The 19,496-nt window shown below is 33.6% G+C and overlaps 1 protein-coding gene across 1 annotated transcript; it reads left to right on the top strand.

Moving 5' to 3' along the window:
- The first annotated feature begins 1,099 nt into the window (after window positions 1–1,099).
- LOC105337182 (neuroglobin) lies at window positions 1,100–18,148 on the top strand. The gene is made up of 3 exons (XM_034470718.2): window positions 1,100–1,394; window positions 14,502–14,739; window positions 17,636–18,148. Exons 1-3 carry the CDS (start codon window positions 1,240–1,242, stop codon window positions 17,804–17,806), a joined length of 564 nt encoding a protein of 187 aa, XP_034326609.1. The 5' UTR covers window positions 1,100–1,239; the 3' UTR covers window positions 17,807–18,148.
- The last annotated feature ends 1,348 nt before the right edge of the window (window positions 18,149–19,496 follow it).

The raw sequence follows: 19,496 nt of genomic DNA, 5'->3' as shown, positions 1-19,496 counted from the left end.
TCTCTCTACTCTATATTTTTTATTACTAGTAAGTCTTGTTTATGTACATGAATAACAATTCTTTGCAGGTTGTTAATTTGCGATTACACATTAAATGCAATAGAAGTAAACTAATGTTGTATAATCGAAATATTAGGGTATATTTAGGTATACTTTACAGAACTTGCATTGATTGTATATATAGAAGAGTTATCATTAGTGATACATAGTGCGATCATTAGCTTGGAAATACATTTGGAAGATCATTTAATTGATTTTATTCATCAGGATTAGAAATGCCTGGAGCACGTAATTTGTTTTTTCCTTTTCAATAATTTCATTGTTTTAAAATACTCTAGTTGATTGTTGAATGAATTATAGCGGCGTGAGTGGGAGCATTTTTGTTTTTCCATCTTCAGTTCAGTCAGTGGGATATTGCGGAATTTTCTGTATAGTTACAAATGCGTTCCATTGCATTAATTCTGTCTCAGCTGTTGGCTAACTAGAGAGAGAGTTCAACATTCTCGTACGGAGGACAGTGTCGATAAATTATTAGATTTCATTCATATAGCAGGGGTATAATTAACCTGTCATACATCTTTGTGTTCAATTGGAGGTCAAATGTGGTATTAAAAGATAATTTTCCTACAAAGTTTGCTAAGCATATAAAAAGTAGATCAAATGATATCAAACGTATGAGAGAGAGAGAGAGAGAGAGAGAGAGAGAGAGAGAGAGAGAGAGAGAGAGAGAGAGAGAGAGAGAGAGAGAATTTAATGGCTTAGTCACATGGAATGGTCTATCACGCAGCGAGGAATCCAGATCACTAATAATTGCAACACTTGTATTCGCCGTTGCTTTTAATTGTTTTTGTATTTCGCACACTTTGATTAGAATTTCACTCTCACGACTGAAAACCGATTTGATTGGACGGCTCCGAGGAAACATTGTTTGCCGACTGCTGGAGAGGAGAATGTCATTATAAAGAGCAACATTTATCCGAGAACGATGATTTTTGCTTTCACCGAGTGACAAGAAGCTTTGTAGTAAGGTCGGCGGAAGAGCGATACTATTGACTAACACTTGGGACTGCAACGGAATATCCCCGAGGAAAGCTGGACCGACTTCAAGAGACAAGACACTCAATGAGACAGAGCAAAAAACACACTAAAGCAAATGCACCACGGTTGTGAAAGTTTGTGACTTTTTTTTTTAAATTTTGAGAGGACAGACCAACCAACCCAACATTCGGGTGACCAGCGATGGGGAATCAAGCTATCACGTGTCCGGTGCCACCTAAGGTTAAAGGACAAGAGCTTGGCAAATATTTGACAGTGAGACAAATTCATTTAGTACAAAACTCCTGGGATTTGATCAAAGATGATCTTGGCAAGCTAGGATTATGTGTTTTTATGAGGTAAGTTTTTTTGAATCAGTTTTTTTAAATACATAAGCTGTCCCTTATTTTTTGAATTCCTTTCGTAAAAACATGTAAAAAAAAAAATTTGAATTTTTCTCATGGGATCTATGATTAATAAACAGCAGATCTCCAATGGGCAGGCACGATTAAGTAAATAAAAAGGATTAAGCTGGATTGGCTTCATCTGCGATAAATCATTACATTTTGACGAGCAAGGTAATGCCGATATCATTTTTTGTTTATTTGTGTGCAAACTAAATGCCACATTTAACTACACGTACCTGCAGTTGCTTTATCTAAGGTTTAACAGCTGCCATACCAACTATGACGGAACATTCAAAAGAAAAACGCACGATTTCAGCGTTTATAATCACTTGCGACACGACATACTTGTGATTTAAATAAAAACGATATTTGTTATTAAAGGATTCAAACTTTTTTATGTAATGTATAACTCTACATAATACATGTAAAATGTCGTTTTCCAATCTTGTTTTAATTTCATCTTATATAATAAAAAATACAATTAACACAAAATAATCAATTTGAAAGCAAAACGGATGTATGTGCATGAATCATTACTAACTCACATGTCATATTAAAAAACTTTATTTTCATATAATAAATGAATAACAAAATTTAGAAAGAACTGTTCCTCGGTTTTAACAGAGGTTAAACAAATGTTGTTAAAAAAATAAAACTGAACACGAGACCAATGGGCCGTATCGCTTATCTGAGCAAACTATTTTGCTAGTACATTGTAAAGTGTACAGGTCGATATTTTCATTTTTTTAATTTACAAACATTAACATTTTTTTTTATAGAGTATTGTGATTCTCTAACATGACTAGAATCTGGTTCAATGTTATAAAAACTAGCTATCACATTCTTCAGTAGGATTATTTTTTAGCATTAAAGTTTTAAATTAATCAACATTTTCACTTTTCACATATCAAAAGAGAAAATATTATATTTACATGCAATATGTGAGTATTTGTGATATCTGTGGATATTTTAGCGTTCCTTTTCCGATTCATAAAAGTTATCGAATAAAAATTCTAATGACTGTCGAAACTTTTAGAAAAGTTAGAAGGAGAGAGAGAGAGAGAGAGAGAGAGAGAGAGAGAGAGAGAGAGAGAGAGAGAGAGAGAGAGAGAGAGACGTTGTCACTCAAGGTTTCTCTATGTATATGAACACTGTTTTCATAAGTGAAATACATTGAATAATGATGTATTCAAAACATCAATATTTGTATTCCATAAAGTGCTACAATGTACCAACTCAAGAAAATTGTTTACACATATCCAGTGATTTTTCACATCGATATTCGGGCTTTTAATTGCATTTCTTTTCAGTCATAAAACACACACAGGGGGATTTATTGACAGTTGTACACATTACTCACCATTACCTGCCAAAATATTTTTATCCACTAAATGAAAGCATAAGTCCATATATCTCTTTCAAATGGTTTAATTAACACGTCTTGGTATTAAAGTGTTAGATTGCGCAATCAGTTCAGCGCAGAAACTTAAGATATTTCCTTTGGGAAAATTGCAATGGTTGTGCTTTTTTTCGCTTTAAAAAAGAATGTAACTTGTACAAAGATATAATTATACATTATAAAAACATTCTTTTTAAAAAATTAACTCAATTATGTAATTTCATAACCTGCGCCTATAGATCCTATATCCCCTTATATTTAAATACTATACTCTTTCAAATGGATTTAAACATATTGGTTATAGGGAACGTAACCAATTTCAAATTCCATGTATGACCTAATATCCCCATATCATGACTCGTTTTCTAGACAAAGGAAATTCGGATTATATTGTGTAGCCCGAATCCGATATTATGACACAACTGAAATTTGACCACACAACCTGTGGTCATGATCTTTGATGAGGATGCAGATATTAACAGGCCGTGGTTAGCAGAAGTTTTCAATCAATGGAACCAAATGACATTGTCGTGAAATCTGTGCACGTTTTCTTTAAAAATCAAAGTACTGAGCGGCTGGAAAGTGCATTGGTTCATATGGCAGACTTTTTTTCTCTTGAAATTTTAAAGATTATGTGTCTTTTGAAGGTTGGATGAAGTAATGTGTGTCTTCCTACAAATGTTTATTTGAAAATGAAATTGACTATTAATCATAACACCAAATTTTATTTCTATCTAACAGTTGTGGGGAAAACAGGTGTCAAATAATTTTACTTTTACTCCGAAAAAAAAATGAATAGAAGCTTTTAGCTAAGACACTTCAGACTATGCAGATTTAAATGTTTAACCATCCTGTAACAAGACCAATTTATTGTATTATTTTGTTATGCAGTTTGTTTGTTTTCTCAATTAATCTTGAGAATTTCCAGCTGCGCAATCTCATAAATGTTAAGTTATGATTTAAACGTTTTGTCAGAAAACATCATAAAGGAGAGAACATATATAGGCATTGTGCCTGCTGTTCAATCCAATTCAATGTATTCATATATACTTGAATAAAATACTTACTAAATTAAATAGAATTCATCAAAATGTAGACAATGTTCATTATTTTCAACATTCTAAATTTAAATTGGTTCTTAATTTTTTTTTAATTCTGTAACATATTTTCATTATTAAATGATGGTGATTTTTTTTTCTTATGACCCTTATTATAAAGTTGATTTTTCTACATTTTATTATCGTGTGAGCCTCAAAACTGTTTCTCGACGCTTGACTCTGCAAATATCTCAAGCGTTTAGTACAAAAAGGTACTCCTAGGAGTTGTTACAGACCGGTTTCTCTATCGGGAGATGACAGAGCAACAAGCTAGCTTGTTTCATGATTAGAATTTTCGCCTCAAGCTACCGTTTAAAATAACTTACTTGTTTTTGTTTTACCGATGTCATTAATCGCTACTTGCTTACGTGATTAGCGCTCCAGGAAGTCCATATTAATAAAAATTCTGAATATCTGAGAAGTCTATTTTTCATAATACAAGTTGCTGTCCTTTACAAAAGGACTGCAATACGTGGACCATATGCATGGGTTTCTAACGGAAACGTGAAAACCTTAAGATTATCAGAGTCTTGCCCCCTGCTTTCTATTTAAGACATCTACAGGGGAGACCTCTAATTGCAAAAGTGTTATGATGAATATCATTGTAGCAAGCCTGGATAAAGTGCCTTTATCACGAATAGCCCTGACTTTGTACTTGAGAATTTAAAAGCTTCATACTTTTAACATGCTTATGGATTGTAATGATGAATATTACATGTAAAGTATTAGGCATTCGGCGAATTTCACTTTTTGCGCAAACATTACGTCTCGCACTACTTTGTTAACTATGCAGAGACATTAGAACAATCTTAACAAGAGACTGGACTTTGGGTAGTTGTGTCAAACAGCAATGTGACGTAGGCCTGTCTATTTCATTGCAGGCCACTCAGCCACGACTCTTTGAAATCAACAGGATTTGTCTAACTTTTGAGCGAAGGCAATCGGTGTATAATTTTCTTGAAACCAGCGTCATTTTAACTTGTTTTGACGCAAGAAATACTAGATAAGATCTTTACATCCTACTGAAAAAGCAAGGTCTTGTTAAAATGGTTCTACATTGTAATTTCTTATTTTGATGCATTTTTCTTAAGATTTAAACTTTTGTACAGTGACATTTTTATTCAATCATGTATTTTATGGAGTCGCTTAATTATTCAACAATGCTTACATGCGTAAACAATTTTAATCAAGTGCACTAGCCTCGTCAACTAAAAGTAAAATTTTATCATCAACGTTTATGCTATTTGATCCATACTGTAGTTTTTGGTATAACTTTAACTTATCCCATGATGCTGACAGCTCATATCACATGCCGACCATTTCTTTAAAAGGAATACTTACTGTACTGTTAACCAACAACTTTGCAATATTAAGATAAACGTGTGCTAGTCTGGTTCCCTGGGCTACCTATAATCCCGCACAGGAAACCAGCCAGTTCATGCGCAAGCTTAATTTTCCCCATAGCATCCGGATTAACGCAATGGAAAATTTACATTCTAAAGGTGTTATTGGAATATTTGTTAGCACATTTTGAAAAGACGTGTCTTGTGATAATAAGTCTGACATAATTACACTGAAGATTGGAATACGTAACTTTTCAACAACAAATATTCTGTCCATAAACTAGTGCATGAATTTTTAACAACATAAATTCTGTCAAAAAAACTATTGTAGTATATGTAGTTAATAGATTTGTTGTTTCAAGGTTAGAAAATCTAAGTTAATTTTATTATCAAAAAACAGAAATTTAAAAAAAAATGGTTAAAAAGCAGAATAACTTTTCTGTTGAATATAAAGAGTTTTTAAAACAATTACTACTAGTATATTCATTTTTATAAAGTTCATTTACATCCAATTGCTATTATTTATCCAAAAGCTTTGTAAAACCAGTTTCGTTCCGTCCGTTTGATTGATTAAAGCCTTGATCAAAGTAAAAATAATGATGTGTCTACCCCATCCAACGCGAGTATTCCTGAACTCTCACTCTCATATATGTCCTTTGATTAAATGGTTTTGTGATAAGAAATCTTTTAAAACTGCAAGGTCATCAAAGTAAACAAAAAATCATTTTCCATGCTTTTTCATGATATACAACCAAAATCACAACATCGCTGGCATATTAAATTCTGTGTGTTGACGAAAAATGTGAATGGACAGCCACCACTTCCCCTCCCAACCCCATTTATGACGAGGGCTTTTATTCTTTTTCATATTTTTCTTGTACTTATAATGAACAACCACAATCTATGATCTCATCTAGCAAGCCAATATTAAAGATAAAACCGGAATTTCATACCAGATGTATAAAATTCGATCGGACGCGTGAAAGCATAACTCCACAGCGGGGGGAGGGTTGGGTTTAAACTGATTACATGGATATGATTTCCATGAAGACTTCTACCTGAATGGTGAAATTCATGACCCCTAGGTAAGGAATTCAGTTGCTTGAGTGTTGGCCAATATGGCCACATAGTGAAAATGTATAAGATCATATAATATCTTCTTCTGTACTTTCACTGTCATTTGAGATCATTTAAATGTATTGTTGTTATATTCATAGTGTTCTCTTGTTAGATTTAGAAATCACTACCCATCAGCCAGGGTATCCGGCTTTTTTATTTTGAGGGGGGGGGGAATCTGACCTTACCGGTAGGTCATTTAGTAAACATGTATTTTTTTTTTAAGATCATTTGAGTTACTCATAACTTATTGCCGTTGGTATATAAACAGCAAATGATAAAAACGGGGTGAACAGTCGGAAGAGTCTTGGATTAGGGTATAGACTCTACAATGAAGCTTAGAATGCAAGCATGATACTCCCGGATAGGTCCACGAATGCATTTTGAATTCAGCGTGTCTACTGCCTATTCATATTAGGAAAATGTATTAAAATTTTCCTGAGTCATGCTGTTAATTTCAAGTTGAGTAAAATTTTATGATAATAATGATACGTGCTTTACCGAACATATGCTAGAATAACGTCCAGTGATTCATTCACCAAATAAAGTAAAAATCAGCTAAGTGTGGAGAGGTTTAAACCTACCTTGAGCAGTTTAAATTTCAACGAATAACAATATAGTAGACTGAGTAATTAACACTTTTATAAGATGTTCTTTATAAAAATACTTGTTTTAAGAAGTAGACGTGTTAACACGACCATTTGAAAGACAATTTCAATAATTTCAGACATCAAACAACATTTAGCAAGATTACAAAACTCCTGTCTTAAAGGAGGAGCCTGATGTTTTTACACTACTTGTGCACCCCTGCACCCCTACCATAATCACCCCACACCCCCAATCTCTTTGGAATAATCATTATTTATGTCTCTGATTTTGTTTTTAAAATAATCAAAATTGCAAAATCCGACAGGAAAAAATACCATAGTATGATTGCCTCTTAATCGCTTTTGAAATTAGCAAGATCTGTCCCTATTAATTTATTAACCAAAAAATTTGAATTGCCAACACCGGTAGAACACCCCCCCCCCCCCCCCCGAATAATTTCCGCTGTAAATTGGGCGTTGATAAAGCAAACACATATAAAACATAATCGTCCACAACAGTCAAACTCCATGTAGTCGGATTAAAAGTGCATTTTTCAGGATCACGACGGACGCCTTCCATAAGAGTATGCGAAAAGCATCTTAGCCAGTTTGATTGAAACATTCGTATTGTAAGGACTTCGAGCTATACAAGTCTTCGTGCTCGACGTGGCGACTCTAACCCTTGATTGATTGGTCGGATCTGAAGGCCCAATGCATCCTATTCATCACAGGGGTAAATAAAAAAAAGACGGTGGACGTAACAAATTGATACAACCAAAAACGACAACATATTAATCGTGTTTATGCCGAGTAAATTCGGGAAAAGTATCTTGTCAATCCGCTCAGATGCGAGTAGGAATTACGCTGGTACCAAATTTAGTCTTGCTAGAACCACTAATGATATTCTGGTTAGTGTTGGCTTCAGGTCAAATAAGTGAATGATTTAAGCTAGGTTGAGCATATCATTTTATATATAATTTCAATCGCTCCAACAATTCCATAACATAATTTGTCTGCTTATTGACGGGGCAGAAAAATGAAGAACCTCGTTTTTCTCGTAGATTTAAATGTATCAATAACCCCCTTTTTTAAAATTAAAATTCAAAGAAGAGGGAATGCGATAATTCTTTGAAAAAAAGTTATTGGAAGACTTTTCCAAGTATAATCAATTTCAGTTTTTCGGTTATATATAAATGAAGAACTTTGTTATTTGAATCTCCGGGGAAATCAATTACTGCAATTAAAACTATTAAATACATGTTATAGGCAACTTAATTATACATGGTATCTCACATCGCTTAACTTCATAACTTTGAAATCTAAGGCGGGCTAGAGATCAGATTTGAAACATTTCAGTCTATGTTTTAGCTTCACAATAATTCACGAAGTGAATTGCATGAAATACACAATGGAGGGAAAAAATGCGCCTCCCGCAGTTATTGAATTACGCATGAAGCCAGAACTGGCGATAAGATTTGAACATGAAACTCGTGCTTGCTCCTCTGTACTATGCATGCAACAAAATCAATCATCAATATAAATCAACAAACAGTAATAACTCTCAAATACATATTTTAAAAGTTTAAAAGTAAATTTCAATAGCTTGGCGATAAGAGATCGTTTACACGTGCCTGAATGTATCCAAAGCTGTGATGTTGTCTGCCGATTTTTATCGACCGGGTACAAATAGATTTTCTCGGGGACACGACGGGCACTTAGTCCGAAATCATTTGCCTCACAAATGTCGCTCGCCATATTTCAATTACAACTCCCTGTCCCCCCCGGACGTATATATATTGAATGAATGATTTGCGAAACGAGATTTTCATAATATTCATTTGAAAAGCGTGGAGCTCACGGAAACAGCAGATGACTGAGGGGTAGAGAGTCACATATTGCCAAGTCAGATAAATAATAATAATTGATACATTGGTTTTGTTTGAGGTCAGACTGTGCTAATTTTTCTTCTCTAGCTCCTTTTAAAAAAGAAGCCGATGGTATCGCAAGATTGCTAGGTGAATTCCAATTACTGATGAAACGCGATGCTTGCGCTCTTTCATGAAGACGATGAAGATATTAAGAAATGCTACAAGCGATGATGAACATTGTTATTCCTTTTTCGATAATTTGATAAATTGAAAATTTTTGCCGGGGTGAACTTTAAATAGTTTCAATGGCACATATCCAGAGCTTTTAAAATATTTATGATTATCACATTTTGATACCTATGGGTTTAATTAATACAGTAATTGGAAACAAGTTCGAATTCATGTGCAATATAACAGCAATACGATTTTCATATTATATTGTTTATAATTAAGGATGATAAGAAAGCATGTAGTTTAGAGCATTGATATAGTTAAAATGGGATTAGAATAATGATAAACAAGTTGCAATTTTTAGCAGCATTTACAGATCTAACTCCAACAGCTGTTGGATGAAACGAGGGAGTGGGACGGATTCACGAATATACTGTGTTTGCACTAAATAAATATTCTTTTAACACCCATTTTTGTGGATTTTGTTGTCTAACTAATTCCCAAAATCAAATGATTCTTGGAGTTAAAAAAAATAATACGAAATGTTATTATAGAAGAATAATTATCCATAAGATTCGTTTCCTCGAAATTGAGTAGTTTACTAAATACACGAAATTGATGCCCTTGAATATTAATTAAAGTACAATAACAAGTGATGTACATATATGTAAATACCAAAGCAGCTTGTATATGTCATAATGTCAATTTAATTCAGTAGAAGTTACAAAGCGGTGCAGCGAATGTAATTATGTATGCTTACTTAACTTTTACTCTGGCGGCTAATAATTTCATTAGATTAAGCTCCAATTACTCGAAGGACAGTCCATATAGGTAGATGATCTGCTAACGTTTCTAAGTATGTTCACCCCAGGGACGTCATAGATGACCTATTGGACTCTGTCGTAAACATGTCCTTGCCGAGTAGAACTTGATTACCCCCCCCCCCCCTCCTCCCCACATCCTACTATAACTTTTATGAGGAGGTTTAATCAGTATAAAAATTGATAACAACCACCCATCCAACACTCGCTTTCTTTCCTACATTTTTTAAAAATATCTTTACGATGCAAAATTGATTGAATTTCATTTCCAGTTGAAGATGTTGTTAGTAAACCGATTGTTTTTACTTTCATCGAGACAGGTCTCGAAATGAATTTATTACTAAAACCGATTTGGTTTGACTTTTCCGATCGCGTCGCGTTCAGCTTTTTCAGCTACGTCATACATAAACAATACCCGCACCTTAACCACAGTTTTTTTATTGGTGGATTCAGCTTACCGCTGATTGGCTGCTGGTTAACTAAGACTAAATTATGCACGGACAGAACAACAACATATCAGAGAATGAAAAATTCACATGGGTACTCGTGACTGTCGAAATTGGGCTATTTTTCGAAAGTGTACACTTGTGATAAAACAATGCATACGGTACATAACATTATCATATATAGCTGTAGCTCTGTGTATAAATTTTGGGTTAGAAAATATTAAGCTACAGTGCATACAATACTTACATGTACAAAAAAACTTTACGGCAATTTGCCGCGTATAAATATAACACTATTTTTAAAAATATTTACATCATACCATACCACATTTTGTGCAAATAATCCATTTAAATAATTCTTCATTTAGTTTACTACTGTTAATAATTGTAGCTTTACCCGCCCCAAACTTTCTCCTATTAAATAACCTTTAACCGTACTCGGAAAGCGGATCAAGAACTGTATTTTTTATGTATGTAAACAAACCAGTGTTCATGTATGGAGCGGGTGATCGGGGGTTCAGAGACAGGTAAAATAAAGAAATCTGCAGTAAATGGTTTGTGGATATTTTAGTATATATATTTACACCGAAAGTGATAGGGCAACAGAAGAGAAACGAATCGGACACTTGCCTAATGAAGACGCACATGTACAAACCTCTTTGCACTCTCCACTTCCGTCTCGTTCTTTCACACCATCGTTCAATACTTTTATTGACTGTCGATTGCCGATCGAAAGGTGTAGAAATCGAGGAATTCATACCTATCACTTTGACTGGCAAGTTAGTAGGTAATACATGTGCATTATACATTTACGGTATTTACATGAAATGAACGCTTAGCACATGCAACTTTTAAATATTATATTTTTTATAACGCCGTACTCTGGACCGTAGCTTGAGGCTATGGTTTAACGCCCGTTTACACAGAGAGAGAGAGAGAGAGAGAGAGAGAGAGAGAGAGAGAGAGAGAGAGAGAGAGAGAGTTTAGCACAGAATTTAAACATTAGGGATAGTCGATTTTGAATGAATAATATTGGGGGGAAATAAACTGTTCTGAGAAATCCTTCAGCTCTGGCATTGCATAAGAGTATACTGATAACTCGGCCTAAAAATAGGAGTTAACCAATCATATAGTTTTCACACCGGCGGCGTGTATAATTTATGCATGACGTAGCTGACAGAAATGATCGTGACGCTATAGGAAAAGTCAAACCAAATCGGTTTTGATAATATGAAGAAAAAAATGAAACGATGTTGTTTAAATAATGTTTGCATGTTTACTTGATTAAATTTGATTTGATATTCATTTTTCATTCATTTTCTTCATAGAGTAGAGAACACTTATGACGTCAGCAAAAGTGACTTGTGTAATGTGTCACAAAACATGCTATTCTGCTGTTATATCCAATTAGTTATATACATTCAAATTTTGATTTCAAAAGCTGTGTGTCTATTAAGTTGTATATAATGCACATTCTGTAAACCAATTTTATTTGCGGCGACTTTATTTCGCGATTAACTGCCGATAAACTGGTTCGCGACCAAGCCTTATCCAGACCTGTATTGTTATAAAAACTATAGATAAAGGATTGGTTCGCGGCGAGAAATATTCGCGACTACTAGGCTCTCGCTAACCTCGCGAATTTCTCGCACGCGAATAAAAAATTGGTTTACAGTATACATGCATATATATATATATATACGTGCGTATAGCAATTATTTCACTTCATTATTGGACAGGTATTGAGTGACGTTTGTGACTGACATATAATATATATATATGACAGTTCTATTGACAAACATATAAAATCATGAAACATGTTTTAATGGGAAATACGTAAATATTCAAGTTTCAATATCTCACATTGGACTAGATTTAAAACATTAATGTTCCAGATTTTGGATACTTTCTTCAATCCAAGGGCATTTGTACGTTACTGGTCGATATTACAAATCCCTGTGGTGAACGTTTTCTGCAGGGATAACCACAATTATAGAAATGCACTGTTTTTAATACAGAACAAATGGCAAACCACTTTTAATCTGAATTAGACATACATATCTGTTATACTCAAATGGGGGAGAAAGCAAAGCGACTTCGATGCATTCAATTTCCTTAGGATCATGAAGTCATTTTTGAAGAGGCCTGATTGCAGACGATATATATGCAAGTCGTCATTAGAAAAACTCTGTTGGGCGATTGCACCAAAACTGTGTAACTCATCAGAAATTTTTTGATTACCAATGGAACTCATCTTCGCGCGCTTACTGGCGTGTAAAAGTGTCTCGGTGAGACGTATACAAACAAAAGTGTTACAGCAAGAAGCAGTTGGCAATCAGAGATTTTCCTGAGCACTACACCAGAATCGCGCGTCAATGGCGATGATGTGCCATGATTCTCATCCTTGCAATTCTGTGTGGCATAGTCGTTGTGCTTGTCAAAAATTTCAGCACCCAATCTTCTAGGAGGCATTTTTTTTTTTTTTCGTCTCAAATTTATTTTTTCGATGGTGCTTATTAAAACAAAAACAGAAAATAAAAATAAATTGAGGGTTATCACGTCCTTGCAATTTTATATCCTCGCTTTTACGTCATTCGCGCTTGTTTTAACCGTATCTAATGAAGGAGAACACACGGGTAAATACTAGGTATGAATTAAAACGAACAGTTTACAATGGAAACATAAAAGAAAATTTAATTGGGAAACCATATTGTGCAACAATTAGTTTCAAAGGAAACTCGAAGCTTTACCCACAAGAAACACTCTGTGTCATTGACTGGAATTCACCAAACCAAAACAAAAATAAAAAAGAAAAAAAAAGAATAATAAACCAAACAAAACCGATTTAAGACAGTACTTGTAGAACCACCTGCTGCATGAAATCGTTATATTTGATCTCTATAGCCGGGCTCGCGGCCTGGAAAATCTAAGCTTGTTGAATGTTGCTTTGGTTAAAGAAAGTTCACGCGAGAATAGGCTAATCCTTTTTCAAATTTTCAATTTCATTGAATGATTTTTTTTTTTGCGAATATTCTTCCAAATTCTTTATTTGATATAATTATTGGATTAATGCATATTCTTTATATCATAACCTATAATTATGTATTATATTAACTTAATTATAGGATCTTGTATATAGGCCTTTTCCGTGCATTGGCATCTCTGGTTTATTATTTTTTTTATTTAAACGATTTTTTTTTTCATATTTAAGATAGGAATACATTTTCTGGCGACGGCAAGGGGTGAATCATTGGATTTGTCTCATTGCTTTATTAAATTGTTAATCACCTTCCGCAAACCTCGCTCTTCATTGGTTTAAGTAAAAAATAAATACTGCATAGTACTACCGGTATATGAATAAACATTCCATTCACCCATTAGTTACGCCGTGAAGTACTATTATATTGACAACATATGGAGAGAGAACATCTGACGCGTTACTGCGGTCGTTTTGTATCTTTTTTCTCCATTTTTTTTCAATCTCTCAAAATGCATCCATTACAAACACAATGGGTTGGAGATTGGGTGCAGAAAAAGAAAAATTCATATCGCACCTGCGCCCAATTCATTTACATGTGCATCCTCTTGTGTGATGTGACTGGTTTCATAACAATAAGCATCGTACGTATGTATTTTGTGTCATGATACAGTCTACAAGTAATTAAAATCAACCCAGATCATTATTAAGGCATTTTTCTTCTTCTTCTTAACAAGCTGAAGATCTTCTGTTACGCGTACGCCGATGTGTGATGGCTTTGAATTTAGTCGTTCTCTCATTAGCCAGGCATTCTTTTCCCCGTCTAGATATTAAACCAAGACTCTACTTAATACAACACGTACATGCAGTTTATTTTACAATTTTCATACCAACAACAAAAATACCCTTGTCGGTGCAAAATTTAAGGTGGTATGGGACATCTGTCGATTAAAGTACATTATACTTACAATACTTCCACCGGTTTTTAATTCTAAAATTTTACAATATCTCCTCAAAAATTACGTTTTAAAATTTTTTGAAAAGGTAAAAATGTTAAAATCCCCAGCGGGATTCTAACTCATGACTTACAGATACATGTATGTAGTAAAGTCGTTAAACCACTGTGCTACACTGTTAGGCACTTTAAGTACAATAAGTGAAATTTTTAAGGTATCCAATTTTTTTTCCGTTAAATTTGATAAAAAAGTTATATGATTATAATTTTATCTTCTAGGTTTTTCGAATCGGAACCCGACTTGAAGTCCCTATTCCCTAAGATTGTCAAGATGAACAACGAAAATCAGCTGGAGTACGACATTGACCGCGAGATGCTGCAGCGACACGCTGTCACCGTGTTGGAGGGACTCGGGGCCGCGGTGGAGAGTCTGGAGGAGTCGGACTTTCTGAACAGTGTCCTGATCTCCATCGGCCAAACGCACGTGCAAAGGCACGTGAAGCCCAACATGCTTCGGGTAGGTTAAATCGTCATTGTCGATAGTTGATACGGAGCTGTAATGTAAATTTTATTTGCTTTGAAATTCACATTTGGGTTGTACTGTAGACGATTGACAGTTTGAACTCAAGACGTGACTCGTATTTTGTATCAAACACTGGGTTATAATAAAAGATATTAATACGGAGAGCGAGATCTCATGCTAAGACCGTATTATTGAATCAACTGTGATAATTCAACACTTAATTAATTACATGTAATATTAGCACCCGTTACCACACTCTGTCTTTGACATTATTAAGACAGCTCATTGTCTGTGATTTAATAGGTATATAACAGGTGCAGTATGTAACACCAAAAATGATATTGAAAAATACGACTGAAAATATCGGTTTTGATTCCACAAATATAAAATTGGTTAATGAAGATATATTTAATTATCCTTTGGGTATTTTTAGGTGATGAAATACAGTCGGGGTGATTAAACCCAATATAGTCAGAAGCTTTCTATGAAACATAATTATGTAGATTTGATCACGCCTGGGCGTATTTCATCACCTCATAATATTCAAAGAATGATTGTTTATCACTCAAATTTATATAATTTTCAGCAATTGTACGTTTAAATATCAAAATAGTCATTGATGGTACATGTATATATTGGACTATACATTAAAACGTCGATTCTTAGAACAGTGTTATCACATACAAAGACAATGGAAAATATAGATATCATATATCAAAGTTCATTTATTTCAAACTTTTTTCTCTCTTTCAAATATTTCTTCAGAAGTCTGTGTTCAGATAGCCATTGACAAAGTCGAATCACGATCTACGGGTAAACTGTTTAAACCAATCTGTCCGTGAATGAATTAAATATACATGTACGCATTCCTTGAAATATTTTTAATGTACACTCATGTACCTGCCTAATTCGGAGGCATTAGTTATACTTTTGAGGATTACTTGTACTATTCAACGATTCGTTCTATCATTCGGTAAACCTTGGCTATGGCATAAAAAAAATCCCGTAACATGACAGTGCCCCCTTTTTATACTATATATTGTAGAAAATATACCAATATTTTGATGATTTCCCAACTAAAATGGATAATATTGACATTTTCTTGAAAGTGTCAATAGTTCAAATTGGTTTTTATTGTACTTAATAATGACAGACTTTTATCGATGTTTGTATAGAGCTAATAGCAGCGAACTTCGAATAAATTAAAATGAATAGAATGGGTGGGCTGTCCTTATAATAGAGGATGTGCGTGTGAAGATATTAGATAAATCGAACACCACTCGTTGACATATCACGTTGCATTGTTTATCGCCAAAAATACTCACAGTCGATTGAAAATTTAGTGATCAGAAATCACAATAGTATTCACTTTATATGCTGTATAATTTAAAATCTCAAATAGAAATGAAGTTTTTATACAATTGTTGCTGTTTTTGATGTCAGCACGGTGATTAAGCTACCCCCAAAGTACAATATTCACCTCGCCAAGGGTAGTTAAATCATCGTAATAATCGAAAAACAGCAATAATTCTTTTATTTTCGAAAAAAAAAACTTCAGTAATTTTTTATTATATGATTCAGAAACGCGATATTTAATATTTTTAGTCCAATGTAGAGAAACTCAAATGTTATATTGACCTCCTATGTCACGTGCAGGTGAATATAATGTTCTGATTTTTTGTTGGGAGATAGTGAATATGAGCCAATCAGAGAGCTAGGAATTAATCAATCATATGATAATGCATATGCTTTCACGAATCATGATCATGCACGCGGGTATGAAGGTAGCTAGCACTGCAGAAAAAGTACATAACCCGCGTTTACATCAATTTCTGAATCAATCGATCAATAATATTTAAAAAATGAATTAAAAGTACGTAAATTATCATTCTTGTCAATCAGCACGTAAGACATTATGCTCCCTTTAACTACTTGCCGATCCAAGGTCAGTCGGTTGCAAGCCCGCGGAGGCCGTGCTTTAGTTTTAATCGATTATTAAGAGATAATCCACGCAAAGTCAACATCAAAAGTAAACAGAAGACATCAATGAACGAAGTAAAAAATTAAAATAGCATTTTTTTTAATTTAAAGTTGATATTAATTTAATAAACAATGCATTTACATGTAGAAACTGGAGGATTTTTTTTAAAGATTTAAAGAAATGATTCATATAATTTATTCATAGGCAGACAGGTCGTTTTCTTGGTTGATTTCATTTTTGTTAATTTTTGTATGAATTACAATAGATTTTTAAAAGGTAGAGTGAAAAAAAGCAAGTGGCTGTTGTAAATGTTTTATTCTGCTCCAATGCGTTTATTTACTATTTTTGGTCTTGGGCTCTTATGACGCGAACGCGTCACGTGATTGCCGTCTATCTTTCAAATCTTTCAATAGACGAGATGAAGCAAATTACAGACGGCAAGATGGCGGCCGCAAAGCCTTTATATAAAGTTTAACAGCTCGATGGATTTCCTTAGACAATCATGCTCAGTAATCATTATAATGACATTATTCCTTGTCAGGTTATTTGCCGATTTTATCTATTCACAAATTAAATGTTTTATCAACTTTTTGTCAAAATTAGAATTTTATTTAGCAATAAGCGCAACTTTTATGATTCCTTTTTCGGATATTCAGTTTTAGCTGTATCCCTCTAAAAGTCAATAGCGGTTTACCATAAGAATAAAATTAAAATGAAAGGACCACTTTGCTTAAAAGTCATGGTTTGACTTTTTAAAACCACCATTTATGCTAAATTATTTCTAAAGTCATGCCTTTAAGAGCTACATGTAATATTTAAAAAAAAACAATCAAATAAAATAGTTTAATAAATTGCTTGAAATTCACTAATAGTTAAGATTCTTTCATATGCTTTTTTAATTTTTCATAGAGGTTATGGCCATCCTTGAATTATGGACTAAAACAATGCTTGCAAGAAAACTACACAAAAGAAGTGAACGAAGCATGGAAGAAAGTGTATTTTTACGTCTGCTTCCATATGAAGCGAGGAATGGAGAACCCGGATCTAGATTTTGATTCCTACTGTAACGGCACCAAATGATGAAATGGACAAACGCACACAGGGAAACGAAATACGAGTATCTCTATCATTCAAAATGTTCAACTTTTTCTGATCATGGTTTGTTGTTTTGGTTTTTCTCCTTTTCATGTACATCAATATTCATGTACAGGAACATGGTCATTTAATTCAATCTACGAGCGCCATGATAGAGATGCCAACTCGAGATCGTCGTTAGCGGTTTCAGATCGTTCAAGAGGGAATTCTGAGCTCCAATACTTTACTGATCGTCGTACTAGCCCGGCTTTGATATGCGCGTCTTTGGGGATTATACCCAAAGGTGATCGTCCATGAACACTTTAATCCATTTTTCAACACATCTACAGATGCAGTAATTTTAATCTTAATCCCATTATTATTTCCTCGTCTCCATGTCTTTTAATACGTGCTTCTCGAATAGATCTCCGAAATGTACAAGAAAAATACACTAACTTGATTGCTCAAGGGCATTGTTGATTATGAATGTATGAAGACGAGTTTTTGAGCACGTTTTCATGGCAGTGCTCGAAGAGACTTCTTAGATTATTGTTATTGAACTATAAAGGTTAATGTTTTACTTTTGTAAGTGTTGTCGGTCACGTTGTGTTGATTTAAGAATAAAATTGTACATAGTCATAAGTTTCATGCATTTTATCTATTGATAATAAAATGACATACTGTGGTTTCATTAATTTTCAAGGGCATCAATTTTCGTGGATAAAGTGAAAATCACAGTTTCAAGGATACGTAAATTCGTGGTCAATGACACTATCAATACAAAATGTTAATAAAAATTGCACTTCAATGAACATTTAATTTCGTGGATCAACTAAACAACGAAATCCACGAAAATTGGTATTCAACGAATATTGATGAAACCACAGTACATACATACATGTATATGCATGGTGAACACGTACGTGTCACATTGTTTGATTACGGCATTTGGCGAAACATAATGCAGTTGCCGTCTGTCCTCCGTGCAACTGTTTTAAATATTTCTAAAATTGTGTTAACTTTTAAGAACAATTTATACAATTTCATTATTTAATATATGTCTCTATATACGTTGTTAGAAAAGAGGACATTGATTCCATAATGAATAAGATATGCGACACTTTTCATAATGCAGCAAAAATGTCTTTCGGTACCAGAAACAATGATAAATCGAAAGGTGGAAATAAGTCTAAACCATGGTTTAATAAAAGTTGCAAAACGGCACGAAGAAAATTCCATTTAGCAAAGAAAATTCACAATAGATATAAGTCCGATGCAAGAATAAAATTGTTTAGTAATTATTATCTTAAAAACCCAAATATTTTAAAATTTAGAACACTTATGTCATCTTCAAATCATGTAATACTTCTGAAAATGTGTACTTTAATTAGAAAAATATTTGATTTGGTCGGTCATCCTACCTACAATGTAACAACTATAACAAATTCATTGTTTACTTTGTTCTGTTTTTTTTTTTTTGGTAAATCCTACTTTTCTTATACTTTTGTAATATATAATTTTTCTGCACCTCATGTAACATTATATGTTATGAGTGAAATAAATGAACTTAAACTTGAACTTGAACTCTACATGTACATGTATACATTGTACATATAATAACGAGAAAATATTTTTTAATTAAAAGAATAAAAAGGTAATCATTTCCTGAAATTAATATCATTTAATGATAATGATC

This window comes from Magallana gigas, chromosome 6 (assembly GCF_963853765.1).
Source record: "Magallana gigas chromosome 6, xbMagGiga1.1, whole genome shotgun sequence".
In the NCBI taxonomy this organism is placed as follows: Eukaryota; Metazoa; Mollusca; class Bivalvia; order Ostreida; family Ostreidae; genus Magallana; species Magallana gigas.
Note: the sequence above shows the minus strand (reverse complement) of the source record. Positions and strands in the feature narration are given on the sequence as shown.

Coding starts and splice junctions, on each gene's coding strand:
- LOC105337182 (XM_034470718.2), top strand. CDS start 1,240: ATGGGGAATCAAGCTATCACGTGTCCGGTGCCACCTAAGGTTAAAGGA. Junction 1,395..14,501: donor GGATTATGTGTTTTTATGAG/GTAAGTTTTTTT, acceptor TTTATCTTCTAG/GTTTTTCGAATCGGAACCCG. Junction 14,740..17,635: donor TGAAGCCCAACATGCTTCGG/GTAGGTTAAATC, acceptor AATTTTTCATAG/AGGTTATGGCCATCCTTGAA.